Source organism: Columba livia, chromosome 19, assembly GCF_036013475.1.
Source record: "Columba livia isolate bColLiv1 breed racing homer chromosome 19, bColLiv1.pat.W.v2, whole genome shotgun sequence".
NCBI classification, from domain to species: domain Eukaryota; kingdom Metazoa; phylum Chordata; class Aves; order Columbiformes; family Columbidae; genus Columba; species Columba livia.
Genome location: NC_088620.1, coordinates 7,548,695 through 7,564,860, shown reverse-complemented (window position 1 = coordinate 7,564,860; position 16,166 = coordinate 7,548,695). Strand labels below are relative to the sequence as shown.

The window sequence follows — 16,166 nt, the reverse complement described above, 5'->3', positions numbered from 1 at the left end:
ATCAGTGGAACTGTCACACGGCTGTTAGGAGGAAATAAATGCATCCCAAATGGATAATTTCATTTAGGAGGAGAGAAAAAAAAAAATCCCACGGATTGCAAAGGATTAATGAGGCGAAGGGTTTATGTTTGCAATTGGATGTAAAATGCAAACATCGTGAGTTGTGATATCATCGTTTAACCTTAATGTTGGATAGCACTCCAACCGCTCGCCCGCCGGAGGGACAATTAACCGCAGGCTGTAAAAACAAAACCTCCGGCACGGGAGAGGAGCAGGGAGAGGCGTGGATGGGGCCTCAGCACCACGGCCTTCACAAGCAAAATGTAATTTCAATTAAAAGGAGATGAGGACGGGATGGGGCTGTGGGGAGTCAGATGGCCACTGGAGATGCTGGACCTAGCTTGCTTTTGAGGGGCTGCTCACTCATTTCTCATAATTAAGACCTCAAAATGTTTTTCTAGGGTGTGTCAGCAAGGGGTCCTGTAAGCAGAGACACTTGAAGGAGAGATGCCTCGCTGAGCACCATCAGTGGTTTATCAAGCAGAGGAGAAATTCAGCTCCCCATCCCCAGCAGAGATGTTGGGTATGAGCTGGTCTCCAACCCTCACAGGGAACAAACAAAAGCCTGGGCAGAAATGGAGGGTAACAAAGGGTTCTCTTGTCCTGGTGTCCACTGACTGTTCCCACCGATGGGCAGAGGGATCCTGGGGGATGGTGGTGATGGGGTGAGGGTGGGGAAGATCTCCTCCTGCTTTATGGGATGCTCTGGTACAGTGCAGATGAGGATTTGCAGGGAGGTGGACAAGCTCCAGCCCAGGGAGGTGGGAGATGCAGGGTACGTGTCCCCAGAGATTGGGGACAAGCCAGGCCGGTTCAGGGCCACACTCTGCTCCCATGCAGCCAGAGGCTCTGCCTGCAGCCGGGCATCACGTCTCCTCCTAAGCTGGGCTGTGAGGATTAATTGACTTACTCCATTAGTGACCAGAAAACCTCTTGCCTTCAGGTGATTTAAAAGTGAAATAAAAACTAGAAAAAAAAAAATGAGGCAGGAGCAGAGAGTCAGGGAACTTCATCAAGGCAGTCGCTGTGGACCTCAGAGCACCCACACACATGCACAACCCAGATATATGTATTTGAATAACTACTAGAAAACAAACCAAATAATTTAAACCAGTTAAGGAGTCAGAACATTTTCTTCACACTAAATGAATAATTTATAGGCAGAGCTATAATAAAAAAAAGCCCTCTCCAGGCCTGTATTGCAGGAAAATGTATCCAGAATAAAAGATCGCATTTCAGACTCATAAATAAATGAAAAACAAAACCAACAGTAAACAGAAAGGAAAGTATTTCCTTCCCTGTTCCTGGCACTGCCACAGAGACCCACAGTACGCAGGGGGGACCGTGGCCAAGGGACCCCCCTGTCCATCATCCCTGGAGCGACCCTGACGCCTCCTCCTCCTCCCCAGTTGGAAATCTGGGCCCAAACCCTCTGCAGACCCTCGGCACTCACCGCTTAGCCCTCAGCCATTACTGATTTAAGCACTAATAGCAATAGGAGGAGGCAGTTTCCCTTCCTGAGATACAACACAAGGACCATTCCTTCTCCTGGGGCTGCTCCAGCCAAACTCCTCCGGTTGCCCCAGTGCAGGTGACAATCGCCATCACGGCTACAAATAAAACCCGGGATCCCTCCAGCTCACTTTTGCACAGTGCAGGCTTTAGAGCCATGAAATGCTGCTCTCACCCTCTGAGAGGCCCCTAAAAATATAGCCCAAAATACCCCAAGCACTGGGAAAGCACAATAAAGAGAGGTCTCAGTGATGCAAGTTACACCCAAAATGAACTTCACCCCTTCCTCCAATATAAAAACTGGCCAAGAAAGTGCATTTCACTCCCACCAAACCTCAGTTAGCCAGGGCAGCTAGCAGAGACCCTCAATAAACCCCCAGGGGGGGTGCAGTCCCCAGCACCTCCCTCAGATCACCCAGAGGATGCTGATGGGGGCTCGTCCCTCTTCACCCCATCACATCAGAGCTCTGGCATCCCCATACTCAGCAGCGAGGGTGAGGAGCTCCTGCCTTCATCCCCAGACAAATCCAGGGTGCCGGCAGAGCAGCCGGTGACCGCAGCACAACCTACCTCGGGGCCGGCTGCGGCGTTTCCGTCTCCCTATGGACGTGCTGCGCAGCGCGGGCTGGAGCTGCCCGATCTCGATGGGCGTGTTGGTGCGGAAGCTCTCCTTGAACTTCTGCATCAGGGACTCCACCGTCTCCTGTGTCACCTCGGGAGCTGCAACACCAGCAAAGGGACTGTGGTTAAGAGAGGACTGGGCCACCACATCCCCACTGCCCACACAATCCCCTCCGAGCAAAGAACAGCGTGAGCAGGAGGCTCCTGGGGCAGGAGCTCTGCCAAGACCCATCGATGTCACCCACGGGGACCCATCCAGAACTTTCCAAGTGTTACCAAAGCCACAGAGCTTAGAAAATTGAGTTTACAGAAACTGCATTTTTCACACTGCTTTCCAGCATTTTGGATTATTCCCTGCATCTTCCCCCATGTGCACATGGGGCACATGGAAGCGTCCTGCCCTTATCCAAGTTACAGCCTGAAGGGTTCAAAACAGAACCCCCCAGACACTGAGCTGCTTTTGGGTCAAGTTGAACTCTACCCCAGGAGCTCGGAGTTGTACCCAAGGCTTGGTAGGATTTTGGGGGGTCAGGTACTTTCTGCCAGGCAAGTTTGGGGTTACAGAGCGATGGACAAGGCTGGGGTGAGACCAGGTCAAGGATGTACAGCCAGTCCGGGCAGGCCCTGAGCTGCTGCACGAATCCCCGGGGTCTTCCAGGGGCTGCACCCACATGCTGGCCAACAGCTCCTGAGCTCAGGAAACAGCTTTTTGCACCACCCCACAGCACACCACAGCCAGCTGATGCTTAAGCAACTCCCCTCCTTGCTCTCACACACCCCCTTATCCAGTAATGCCCTAAAAAAACACAGCAGACCAGAATTGTTCTAAGAAACTCGCCACGCACCCACAAAACAGGCAGTTATGGGAGATCATGAAACAACTCACAAAGAGCAAAGATGAAATTCAGGATCAAAAGGTTTGTCGTCTGGCAGACCACAGAGGTCTCCCAGGTTTAACAAACAGTTTGGCCTCTGTCAGCTCCTTGAATAAACTCATTAGCAGAACATAACCTCTATCCTTGTCTCCACTTCAGGAGTCACAAAGTCCCCCTGATTAGCTCCCAAACCTGACCCCACCCATAGCACGTCCATGTGGGGCTGGAAGGGACCACCGGCTCCACAGCCACTCCACATCCCACTCAGATGAGCGGTAAGTGACCACCCTGGAGATGCCCAGCCTGCCTGGGAGATGCATCACACCACCACCCTGGTCCAGAGACACATCAGATCTGTACGGAGCACCCGGTGAGCTCGGGATGCATAACTGCTCTAAATCATGGACTTTGCAGCATGTAGCAGGGGCCACTTGAGTGCGAAATGAGAAGGTGGCCATGCAGGACAAGGCATTTGTAATTCTAGACAAGGATTTAACTTAAATGCGGAGTCTGCAGCAGACTCCTCCAACAGCCACCCACGCTGCAGGGAGGGGAGCGCAGACCGGCTGCTGTGGGCGCAGGCGCATTGGGAGAGGATCCGTCACACCGGGCGATGGGGAGACGAGGATCCAACCCACTGCCTGCGTAAGCACCGAAGGTGGGAACTATTTCAGGAGAGCTCCAGAGAGAGGGTGGCCTAAGAGACCACCTATGTTACATTTTCCATTTATTCCACACCAGGAGCACCACAGATCAAAAGCAGAGCTCCCCAAAGCCCTCTGCATTTATGTCAGGCACAGCCAGATCCTACAGCATTGCAGAGGGGGAAAACAAAATATCAAGAGGAGGGAAAGGTCTCCGAAGAGCACCCAGTCCCACCCCAACAGCACAGGTCCAGCCCCTTTTGCAGGGCTCCCCCGAGGTGCTGGGAAACGATGCTGCACAACACCAGCACAGCTCAGCATCCCCCTGCGTCTGCGGGGGGAAGCCCGTCCCCGCAGCTCCTTCACCCAGGAGCAAGCGTAGCAGGGCCTCCCCACGAACAGATGGCAAGTTATTTGAACCCCGGGGCTGTGCGATATATAACGTGTGCAAGTGGAGCAGGGAGCTCGGGAACAGCGCGGCTGAGGCTTATTTACCGAAAGGAGGCCAGAAGGAGAGCGCGGGAGGGGAGAGGGAGGGGGCCATGCAGTCAGCCAGTGATGAAACGCAGAGAGGTCACAGCTCTCTCGTGGTCCCTGCTCGGCTGATGGGAGTAATCAGTACCACGGTGATTGTACCCATCTGGCCACCGCGCTCAGCACATCCATCCAGAGGCATCTGCTCCTGCACTCAACAGTGGAGCAAAAGCCAAAAGCTGCGGGGGAGCATTGCCTTGGTGGGGAGAGGGTCCCTGCAGTTGCTGGTTATTTGTGGTGATGTTAGAAATACTTATTTTCCAGGAACGAGAGCAAAAAGCTCTCTGCTCTGCGCAACTCGTGTGCGTCAGCACATCATTAGTTTCTTAGTGCCCCTGAGCTCAGGGGTTTCAGGCCAAGAAAGAAAAACAAACAAACATAACCAACCAAACAAAAAAAGCCCACAAACAAACAAACAAACCCCTTGTCAACATGATCTCAGCAAGTGGAACTCAACATGATCACCGTGGAGAAAACTTTCACTGACAAACAAAAGGTAGCTGGGCTTCAATTGACAAGTATCAGGGATCAAGGATGAAAGGAAGGACTGACCCTTCCTGAGTAAAATAGGGAGAAGAAATCACTGCACCATAATGCAATGATCACAGCACTCACCAGGACTGCTGGGACCCTGCTGACTATTAGGGTGTCCACCACACCCATAAAAGAGACACAGTCCTCTGCAAACTGCTACCTGGGCTTTGCCCCCTGGGGTGTTCTACCACCAACCATCTGAGCCTGGAAAGCCCAGTTCGGGAAACCCCTGCTGGACCGATGCCTCCGTGGGCACAGAATCACAGAATCATTTTGTCTGGAAGAGACCATCAAGATCATCCAGTCCAACCACAACCGACCTCTAGCACTAAACCACGTCCCTAAGAACCTCATCTATATGCCTTTTAAACACCTCCAGAGTGACACAACTGCAGGGCAAACACAAGTTCACACACACGCACTGCCCTGTGCTACATGTGTGCTTGGCATTCTCCTCACCCACAGAGGTTTTAATAGTTCAGGAAAGGAGGGGAACACGCACTAGGATGCCTCAGCACCCCAGCTCTGCCCTGCGGGTCCTTCCTGGGCCAAACCTCAGCTCAGTTGTTGGCTCCCGGTGCTGCCATGGGACCCGCACACTGCAGTCGAAACACTTGATGCAGTCGAACACAACGCAGATTTAGAGGCGATGGGACCGTCCCCTCCTTGAGCAAAGCTTGCCAAACTGCCTTCTCTCCCACCCCTGGTTTCCAGGAGATAAAACCATCCAGGCTATTGAGCTCACATCTTCGTCACCACGCTGAGAGTTTCTCCAGCCTGGCAGAGGTGGTGAGATCCACCCCGGGGTTTGGCACAACATGATGATCTCAATCTCACCCCGTCCTATATCAAGGGCTTTTGACAGCGTAACAACCACAGGAACAAACTGAAGCAGAGGAAGCACAAGGCTCTCCAGCCTCTGCAAAATCAGCTTCCAACTCCAGCAGCAATTTAAGGACGCAGCTGAAGGTCACTGTACCTTTGTAAAGCATATTACATGTTCCCTTCATACACCTCCCTCCTGTCCACCCCCATACGTTATTTTGAAAGTGATTTGCTCTCCTTATGGCTCCCCTATTCATTTGCACGTCTCCCACAAAACAATTCATACCAATAGCCTCTCTTCCTCCCTTCCTTCCTTTTTGCTGGTACAAATTGCAGTGGGGAAATATGTTGCTTGGCTTAAAAATTACAACAACAGGAAAAAAAAGGCATCAACTGAACAATATGAGTGATACTTGGGTAAAAATACATTGCAACAGAGATGGGAAGTGGCAGCATTTGTTCCAGCCCTCACAGGAATCCCAGCACAACCAGCAGAGTCATACCTGTCCTGACACACAGGCTGGCTATGGGGGTTGTTCTGGGAAGATACCAAAACCAGTATCTCACCAGCTTCAGTGGTCAGGAGGGATTCTCCAAAACGCAGTCCCAGGTTAGGATCAGTGCAGCCACCCACAAGCCCATACCTGCATCCCATATCTGAGAGATACACCAGTTGTGTTCCTCCACTGGTTACACTTGGATGGTGCCTCTGCCATCCCAGGACATCACCAAGGGTCTGGCACAAGGGACGAGAAATTGCCAAACCCCTTGGACTGCGCACCGTTTTCTGCCAGCAGAGCCTTGTAAGCTGGGATGGAGACAGTGACAATAAAAGCATCCCATAGCCCTTGGGAACAAGCCCTCAACCTCACTGAGATATAGAATCGTTTTGGTTGGAAGAGATCTTCATGATCGAGTCCAACCATTGCCCCAGCCCAGACATGGGCACTAACCCATGTCCCTGAGAACCTCATCTCTGCATCTGTTCAACACCTCCAGGGATGGTGACTCCACCACTGCCCTGGGCAGCCTTTTCCAATGCCTGACAGCCCTTTCCAGGAAGAAATTGTTCCCAAGACCCAACCTCAACCTCCCCTTGTCCAATTTGAGTTTCCTCTCATCCTATCACTTGTTACCTGGGAAAAATATTCAAGTGTCTTCAGACGTGGCCTTGAAGGACCCCAATGGAGCAGCTGTAGCACATGCTGGAGAGTGGCCCTCAGCCAAAGCTCCTGCAGCCCACAGAGTCCCCACAGCCACCCAGGACCTGGCAGCCCTCTCGATGACACACAGCTCCTCCCCAAACCAGGCTCAACGCCTTGCAATGAGCTGGATGGTCCCACAACCTGGAATTTGCAGCTTATTACAACAGAGCGGTGAGGCTTAGGGTCTGCAAGGGTGCCAGCTTTCCCGTGTCTCCCAGTGTCTGGTTTAAAGTTTCGGTCCCTGGAGCCACAACCATTCCTCTCCTCCAGCCACAACATCTGCACTCCTGCCACTGCAGGGAAAGGGCTGGAAAGGCAACAGCAGCTTCTATTAGGGTTTCCCATGCTACGCATTGAGCAAAAAGAAGAGTTAAAGAAAAAAACAGTTCTTTAAGCAACTGATTTTCACATCCCTCTCTGATTTCTGAGTGCCAAAGAGCGAGTTATCGATTCCTCAACATTACCAGTGGTTAAAATGCTTCTGGAGTTTTGGAGAGAGGAGCAACTCGCAGAGCAGCTCAAGAGCTGCTCGACTGCGCAAGCTGCTTCGCTGGAATCAAAGTGTTTCGCCAGAACACGTCAAACTCAATCAAGGATTAAATGAAAAAGTTTGGGTGCAATTAGAAGTCGAGGCTGGTAGAATTTTTACCTCCTGATCTGTGCACGGACTCATGACGGCACCTGGGGCCACAGCTCCGTCATCTCGGACACCAGCTCCATCTCCTGCTCTGTCACTCACCGCTGCCAGGCTTTCTCCAATAATCAGCTTTCTCCATGCACAGGGAGGGTGCTCTCCTGGGGATCACTGACGCTGGCTCAAAAAACGTAACGCAACGTCGCATCCATAACGCGCCACATAAACGTCAGCTATGCGTAACACAGTTTAATAACATTATAATTGTCTCCTCCAAATCAAACCCTTGAGTTTCAATAAGCACATTTTGATGTTTCTGGATGAGTATTTTGGAAATTTCTATTCTACAAAGTATTTCAAGAAATTAACTTTCCAATTCTACTTGGGATGAGCATAGATTTCACAACACTGGAAGTTTTTCACATGGTAGAAACCCTGTTTTCTCACCGGCTCTAAATAATGGGCGCTTGTTGCTTTTCGAAGCATGAAATAAGCAATGGCGTTTGTTGTGAAACCGGGATGCGGACAGATTTTCAACAGTGCCACACTGAAGGTGCTAAACTCCAGGAAGGAGAGAGCTTTACCAGCATAAAATTAAGTCATTACACCAATGCTTTCTGTGATGACAGTGAGACAGAGTTGGACAACAGCTTCACACATATTGGGGAAGAAAGCGCATCTGGACAGCGATGTCCTGCCACAGAGAGTGGTGGATATGGCAATGACGTGAGAAATACTGAGAACTTCACCTCTCCGTCACCTTCTCCAGCCACCAAACCCCTCTACCATCTCTCAACCAAGACTGTCCCCATCGGTCCCCTGCTCTCCACCTGTTTGGGCCATATGGCACACGCAGGCACAGCCTGGCCAAGAACACCAGGAGTCTATTGCCTGCACTACGCAAGCAACTCAGGGGAGACAGATATATATACATTAAAAAAAAAAGAAAAAAATCAAAACAAAGCACAAATAACCCACATACCCGTACATCAGGGCACCAAGCGCCTTCTGCAACGCATACATCTCCAAAGCATCCTCAGGCGAACCCACCGGGGGAAATGATTTACGCGGCACGGCGCGCTCCGCCGGCGCTGGCCCCCAGCCCAGCCTGCCAGCGCGGTGCGAGGGAGGATCAATCTCTCTCCCAGAAGCTCTTCTACACAGAGGGGTTTTCAGATGCAGCAACAGAGCGATATGGGAACCCGGGAGCATTTTTGAAAACAGGCTTGTATTCCATCTTGACTTTTTTTTTTATTTTCTCTCCTGGCCCTTTTTGTTGGGTTTTAAAACAGAAAACATACTTTTTTTTTAACATGGGTATTAATATATTGGTAGATTATTATATATGTTAATAAATCTCTTGTTACAAAAATAGATTTTTATACGTAAAAATCTGATTTCAATTGCAAATTGGAGGGGGAGGGTAGCAGAAGAGAGAAAGTTTTATTCACGATGTCTCCTTCGAAAGAAACTGAACAAATGTATTTTCCTCCTTCATATATTCATGAGATGACTGTTTCCCTACCCCGTTCCCCACCACCCTCAGCTCTGGGCTTGGAGCCAGCACAGCCCTTATCTGGCATGAGGCAGGGGAAAAAAAATACCCTGATAGGATCAGAAGTTTTCAGTAGTTTAACAAATTTGAAAGAAAAACGTCTCCATTGGTTTTTAATAAAGCTCAATGTGTGTGATGGGGAAGAGCAGATGTAGAAAAAGCTGGGCTGCAGCATGGGAGGGGGATGGAGACATGTGGGGGTTTGGGGTTCCACAGTGGGGACGAGGACCTCGGGAGCACCAGGGCACCCCACAACCCTCTGACCCCACATCCACTCTTTGCTTTTCCATTCCCCCCATCTATAGAAAGCAGGAGATAACATCTGAAGCTCCGGCCCTTGCTGCAGCCAGGTGAGCTGCTCCTAAAACCAGCAGGACCTGCTGGAACCTCCAGCCCCCCAGGAAGGAGCATCCAGGGCCAGAGCCCACAGCAGGTCCCTCCCAGCAACAGTTGCCCTGACCCTTCTTCATCCTCTCTCCAGTCACGGCGCTCAACCGCTTCCCAGCTAATTGCCTCCACTCATGTGTGCAAACTAACCATTTACTGGAAAATGCCACGGAATGTTAATTTCGTTCGGAATTGGGTAATTGCAAAGCACTTCCATTTTTTTTTTTTATTATAGGAAATGAATAAGCATTGTATTAATAGCATCGCTTCCAACTCCGACCACAATCGCGTCCCCGTTGACAGAGGCAGTGAGTTATTCGTCACCCTTTCCCTGCCTTTCTACCTGTCTTCCCTTCCTCCAGCCACAGTCCCGACTTCCCATGTTGGTAATTAAGATAACGCAATAGAATTATAAACACATCACAAAAGATCAAACATTTACGAGCCGCGGTCCAACGGTCCCTGGCTCTGCCTGCCACCTCTGCATCACCAGCATCTTTCAAAAGCAGAAGGGTCTCTGCGCTCCTTGGGCTGCTGCCAGCTGTGTTCAACCTTCCCAGGAGCTGTTTCTGACCAGGGAAGCCTCAGCTCTTCCATGAAGGAAAGACTTCTCCAGCACAGCTCACCCCTAATGTGTACACAGCATTTCTCTCTTTATCCCATTTCTTCTGGAAGAAAAAGCCTTTGGCCATGGGATGCTGCCCCGTGAAGCCTGCTCCATCGCTCCCTGCCCCAGCACTAAGAAGGTGCAGACCTCCAGAGACTCCGCTTCCCACCTTCTCTGCTCCAATAAAACCCTTAACTTACTTTTTTATGAGATATCATAACTTTTTCACTTATGCAGAGAGGAATAGGGAAGATAGGCAGACCCTCAGTAGCAGCTAATGCTCTGCAAGTTATAAAGTAATTGGAAAGTTAAATAAGAACACTCAAGAGGAAGCTTCTCGATTTGGTGCTAATGGGCACATGGAGCAGCCTGGGCTAATGTTGCGTGGAGGAAAGCACAGAGAAAGCACAGCACTGACCTCGGCATATCTCCAAAACTCTGCAAAAACGGGAGAAAACCTGCTCCAGGGATCCAGCTGGGATGGGGACCCACCAAGGGTAGGAGGAAGCCTCATCTTGCTCCTGCCTGAGGAGCCTGCGCTGGAGGATGGACCCAGAGACAGCAGCACTTTGCCATATATAAAGCAGGAGGGGGGTGAGTGCAAGCAAGTACCAGCACCCCGGTGATGGGCACAGGCTCTGGGAACAGCAAATGCGGGTGGGAAACAGGGCATCATGGCCCCTTCTCCAGCCTCAACCACAACACACCTCACAGCTCATCAGAATGAATTTGCCAGTTAGAAATAGCATTTCCTTTGCCCCTCAGGCACGGTGACACCTTTCCTGGTACTGGCAACTCTGTGCCACATGCCGGAGAGAACAAGGAAGCAAAGTTAACCTGGAGGCAAGCCACCAAAAACCCATATTGCAATGGGGCCAAGAAGCTCCAGCCAGACACCCCTGGTCCAAACACCACCAAAACAACCCCATCTGCAGCAGCAGGGACCAACCACCTCCCACAGTGAGAAGCACACGGGTGCAAGCAACAAAGAAGGAGCCGAGCAGCAGCTTTTTGGCTCATAAGAAGACCTGGAGCTGATGGAACCGCCTGAAGAGCCCAGGTTATCAGCAGCAAACCAATGCCAAGCCATGCAGGCCAAGGAGCGAGGCTGAGTACAGACCCACAGGACGAGTCGCAGCAAACGCTGTAACTCAGCGGGGCCGTCAGAAAGGATTGATTTGAAGCACCTTGTTAATAAGTTTCTTCTCCCGCTGGTCCTTTGGGTAGGTCGCTGCCTAATGATAAATGGGGCTGAAAGGTGCCTGCAGACCTAATATCAGAGCAGGTGCCCAGCCTCAATCCATCTTTCTTAGGAGCCAGCTGACAAAACTAACTGTCTCGGTGCCGTAGCCAGGTAAAACACGACCGGTAGGAAGAGGACATGCAGAGAGCTGGTGAAGCAGCTGCCCGCCTGTTCCCCTCCCCATAAAACACATCAGCCCAAGACAGAGAGACTCTCATATGTGGAGCCACAATGCCACTAAAAGCCAAGGTGAAGATGCACCAAGTTACCATGTACCAAGAAAAACCCATCGCTCTCATGCAGGCAACAAGACCTGAAGCAGCCTCAGCTCCGAGCCACACATCCTGACCACCCACATCTCTGTATTTCCAGCAGAAATGGAGAAAGTTGGGATGTTCTCCTTCATCCCACACCATCTTCTGGTCAGCCTGACTTCAGGAGCCGGTGGCAGGTTTTTGCTCCATGCTGACACCATGGAGCTGAAGCTCTCCCATGTCCTCTTCATTGCACACAAGGTAGCAAGATGCAACCCAGCACGGAAACTTAGGAGAGAGGAGAATATCTGAGATCCCTCAAGGTCTCCCAAGGGGAATAAACAGCCACCATATTATTTTTTTAGGTTTTGCATCAGAAAATTTAAAAAAAAAAAAAAAAAAAGTTTTAAAAAAAAAAACATATCAAAGTTAATCCCGGTTAACAACTGGCCTACAACCCAGCTAGGCCTTAAATAATGTAGTGCTTTATCAAACATTTATAGTGATGCACAAAGTGATCAACAATGCGCACCTGGCGTTTATATAAATATAGTTCCCGATGGCTTGTTTTCCTTGGACAGCCAAAACTTCACAGCTTATCTTCTGTTAGCTTGTGATTTTTGCCTGAATAAAAAGCACTCTGGACACCTGGGGAATCAGGACACCTGCACACAAATCTGCCAGGACATCTCCACCAGGCATCAGCAGCCCACGCAACCCAGCAAAAGCCCAGGCTGAAAGAGCCGTTGCTGAGTTGAGGAGCCACAAGTCACCCAGTGGTGGCTGGTAAAGAGGGTGACCAAGGACACTGCTTCTCGCATGGTATATCGCACAGCACTGCCATGAGACCAGCCCAAGCCTTGCAACGTGGGGACAAACCAGCGAGACTCCAGGAAACCACCATCCCTATGGGATGCTCAGCAAAACGCTGGCACATTACAACACCCCTTTTCTCTTCCACTCCCTATGGCACCATCAGAAGCGGTTTTTTCATCTGCTTCTTCCCTCCCCTGTCTTGTGAAATTATGAGTGCAATGCTGCAAAGAGTGGGGAGAAAACCAAGAAAACCATGTCAAGAAATCCAACCTACTAGCCTTTTCTCAACAGCCAAGAAGAGCCCTGACCAGCCTGAGAGGTGTTTAAATCTTAATCAGTTGTTAAGCATATGGCAGCACAGCACCTCCCTTGTCCAGGGAGATGCAGAACCAAAGGAGACCACCAGCTTCCCCATCCCTTCTGACCTATCACTGCAGACACATTGGACATGGGTCTCACCTCCTGGGCAGGCTCACACACATCTATGGTGCTGCCTTAGGCCACTTTCTTTTTGGGTGTAATGGAGGGGGAGTGTGTCCCACAGGACCATCAGGCCAAGAGACCATAATTGCCTTGCTCCATGTTGATGGGGACAACCCAAATTTTGGATGGAAGCAACCAGTCCAGTGTGATAAAATGATCAAAACCAAACCTAAAACTCCAGCCTGGCAGCTCTCCAGAGCTCAAAAGGCAATTAATATATTAATTATGCCTGTGTTTATCTCTCTGGAAAGCAAAGCATTTCCCAGGCAGGTGTGGACATCTCCAAATCAACATTGAAGTCAGAGCTGGCATCACTATAGAACTGAAAGACCCAGTGGCATATCCATTGTAACTTCTGCAACTGGGGCCCCTATTCTCTCCATTAATGCACTCAAATCAGTTGGAATTAAGCATGTTGGACTTAAAGACATGTTTAATTTCTCTGATAACTAGAGACACCAGCTATGCATATGATTAAATGCTTTCCTGAACTGGGACTTGATTCCTACCCTGTTGGGCCTCTTTTTTTGTTTTTCTATTTCTTTAAAGCTGAAATTTGCAGCCGGGTTTTTCAGCCAGGAATAGCAGACTGCTAAAAACCACTTTCCAGGAGCAAGCGACATGAACATACATTTTCAAAGGTCTCTGTAAATTACACAAGGAGTTGGAGGGGATTAGAGCTGGAAAAAGCTGATCACGGACAAAGAGGGTCACGATCCCATCAGATCACTGAAAAGAAGACAAGAGCCCTAAGACACATCAGATACTGTCCTGACGTATTGTCCCATTTTAGCTTCCAGCCCCAGCGAACGTTAAGCTATCATATTATTTATTAAAGGCTCGAAAAGCCTGGTTAATGCTCAGATTCAGGGTGGCACTGCATCTACCTATCCAGGATGCAGATAGCGGCTCCAGCATTGGCACAGTGGTGTGGGCACCAGGGAGGGGATGTGTCCCTGTCACAGCCAGCCATGTGGGGACATTCCTTCAAGGATGGAAACATCAGGCTGGTTATCTCTCTCCTGCTGCCCATGGGCTCTCCTGTCTCTGTCATGGAGAAGAACACCATCACTTTACACCTTACAAAGGCATCACCTCTGGCCCTGTCTTTACATCTCACCTCCAAGACAGAGCAGGCTTCATGCATTTATCACAAATCACACCTCTAGAATGCTGCTTGGCTCCCCTCTCCAACTCACAGATGATGACTGGACCGTTAAGTGACATGACCAGGATTACCAAAGCAGCCAGTCACAGAGCAGAGCTGGATCTACATCTCCAGGTTCTCGTGAGGTACTGGGCCATTTTCAGGCCTGCTCAAAAACCTCTCGCTATCACTGCAGAGAAAAGCATCTATGGATTAAGTAAGAAAAACTTCAGAGGTTTACCGAAGTTAACGCAGCAGGTGAGAAAAAAGTCCAGGAGATATGAATTCAAGATGACTGCACAAGCACACCTTTGATATGCCTACGGTATTAATCATCGGTATCATCGGTAATAAGTCCTGTCTCCTGTCTAGACTTGGAGGCCATACCCAGACTGCAGAGTCTGTGAAGCCAGCACGAAGGCTCGCTTGAAAAGTCCTTTTTTTTGAACATGAAAGAAACTGAGAAAATAAAGATGGATCCTTTGTTGCAGGACTGGAATTGCAGATACTCCATTTTCAAGTCTGACATCTATTTTCGGCTCCTCACCCATCCTTAGGAGATTTGGATCGGCAAAGTCTTCTTGCCAGGGAACTTGAGGGTAACCCCACATTCAGGCTTGCTGGACTTTTATCTGCTTTCATGTACTAACTTCATCTCTGTGCAGATAACGTGTCTCACCTGGGGATGCAGCGGTGCTGCCTGCAATGGACCAGGGGCCAAACCCCCTCAAACAGCACCTGACGGACAGAGACAAAGGGCTCCTGCTGCTGCAGGATGGAACCATGTTGGTAAAAATGAGGGCCAGGTATATTAAAGGAGAAAAGCAAGTTAAGAATTCCCAAAGGGCTGGAGCTTGAGGCCATCTGCTCCGGAAAGTCAGAGGAGCAGAAATCATCAGGAGCATGGACTGGAAACTACCCGGAGAAGCGAGGACAGATGCAGCGAGGGGATGGACACCACCTGCACGAATTTACCCAAATCCCGCTAATCGCAGAACGCTGTGTAGGCACAGGGGGTGGGTTTGGACACAGGGGTCTCCTCAGCAAAGGCCAAAGTCCAGGAACTGCACCCCACGTCTGCAGATCCTGCTTGGCACCACACACACCCATGGACACCAAACCCCAGAGACCTCAGAATCGCCAGGGATAACCCAAAACTGTGAGGAGATGGCACAGCCCCCTTCTCACTCTAGCACAAAGGGACCCTTTTGGCTAATTAGGACTGCCTGGCTCTTGCCTCGCTCCTTGCTCCATTGCATTTTACGATATTAATTAAAAAAAAAAAGACTACTTTTCTTCTTAAACTGCCTCAGATTTTTCTTCTGTCTAAATTCATCTGGGCTCTGTGCAATGTCATCGGGTCAGTCTGTGCTCCTGCTGCAATTCTAATTCTGTCAGCTTTCCATTTTCTAGGGAGTTGAGGGATTTTTCTTTCTTTTTCTTTTTTTCTTTCCCCCAAGTCAAAAATGATTTTGCATAAGAGTAATAATGTTAATGGCCCTGCACAGCGCATCCAGATTACAGCTGCAACTAGGGAGAAATAAACATCTCATCTTTGCCCTGCTGTTTATCTACCCACAGCAGAGCCCAGTATCAGGTCAGAACCTGTAATTTCATTAACTTTATCACTCAGACGCGTTTGTTGCTAGGTGTCATTATTCAGCATATTGCTCCCATGTTTTGTTTGCGTTGGGCTTCACTTCAGATGCTCCGGCACCGTGTGGGAGCAGCCCTCCCATCTGCATCGCTGCAGAACCCTGCCTGAGACCTGGGAGGAAAGTTTGGCTCACTGATCCATGCTCTGCTCGCCTGTGATTTGTAAAATATTTGTGCTGTTTGACCTCTCGGGCAGGGACTTCTCTCCCATTTTGCAGGGTTGTACATAGCGGAGTCACCCAGTGCAATTCCCTGCCTGACCTGATACATCCAGAAGCTTCACGTGGGGAATAAAATAACCATATTCTTTATTGAGGAAAGGGCAATTGAGCCCAACAGCTGCACAGCGTGGGGTGCAGGAATCCCAAATGATGGGAAGCGCCCGCCATCAGCACGACCCGGCACCTGCAAATCAATCACTGCTTGGCACACAGGGGAAAGCGAGCAGTGCAGGCAGGTGGAGGGCGAGCCGAAATGCTCCATCTTCATCGGATTTGCCATCCCTGGTAATTAATGCTGGGAAGTGACACTTGAAAGAGCTTCTAGTGACAGCCCCAGCGATGATACCGTTTGG

At 50.0% G+C, this 16,166-nt stretch overlaps 1 protein-coding gene across 2 annotated transcripts in view; it reads right to left on the bottom strand.

Annotated features, from left to right (window-relative positions):
• Positions 1-16,166, bottom strand: part of ASTN2 (astrotactin 2) — a 314,079-nt gene that overhangs the window by 215,489 nt on the left and 82,424 nt on the right. For both annotated transcript variants that reach the window (XM_065035950.1, XM_065035949.1), the window contains exon 4: positions 2,143-2,292. In XM_065035950.1, coding sequence (XP_064892022.1) covers positions 2,143-2,292 — 150 coding nt within the window. The remainder of the gene's footprint in view (positions 1-2,142; positions 2,293-16,166) is intronic.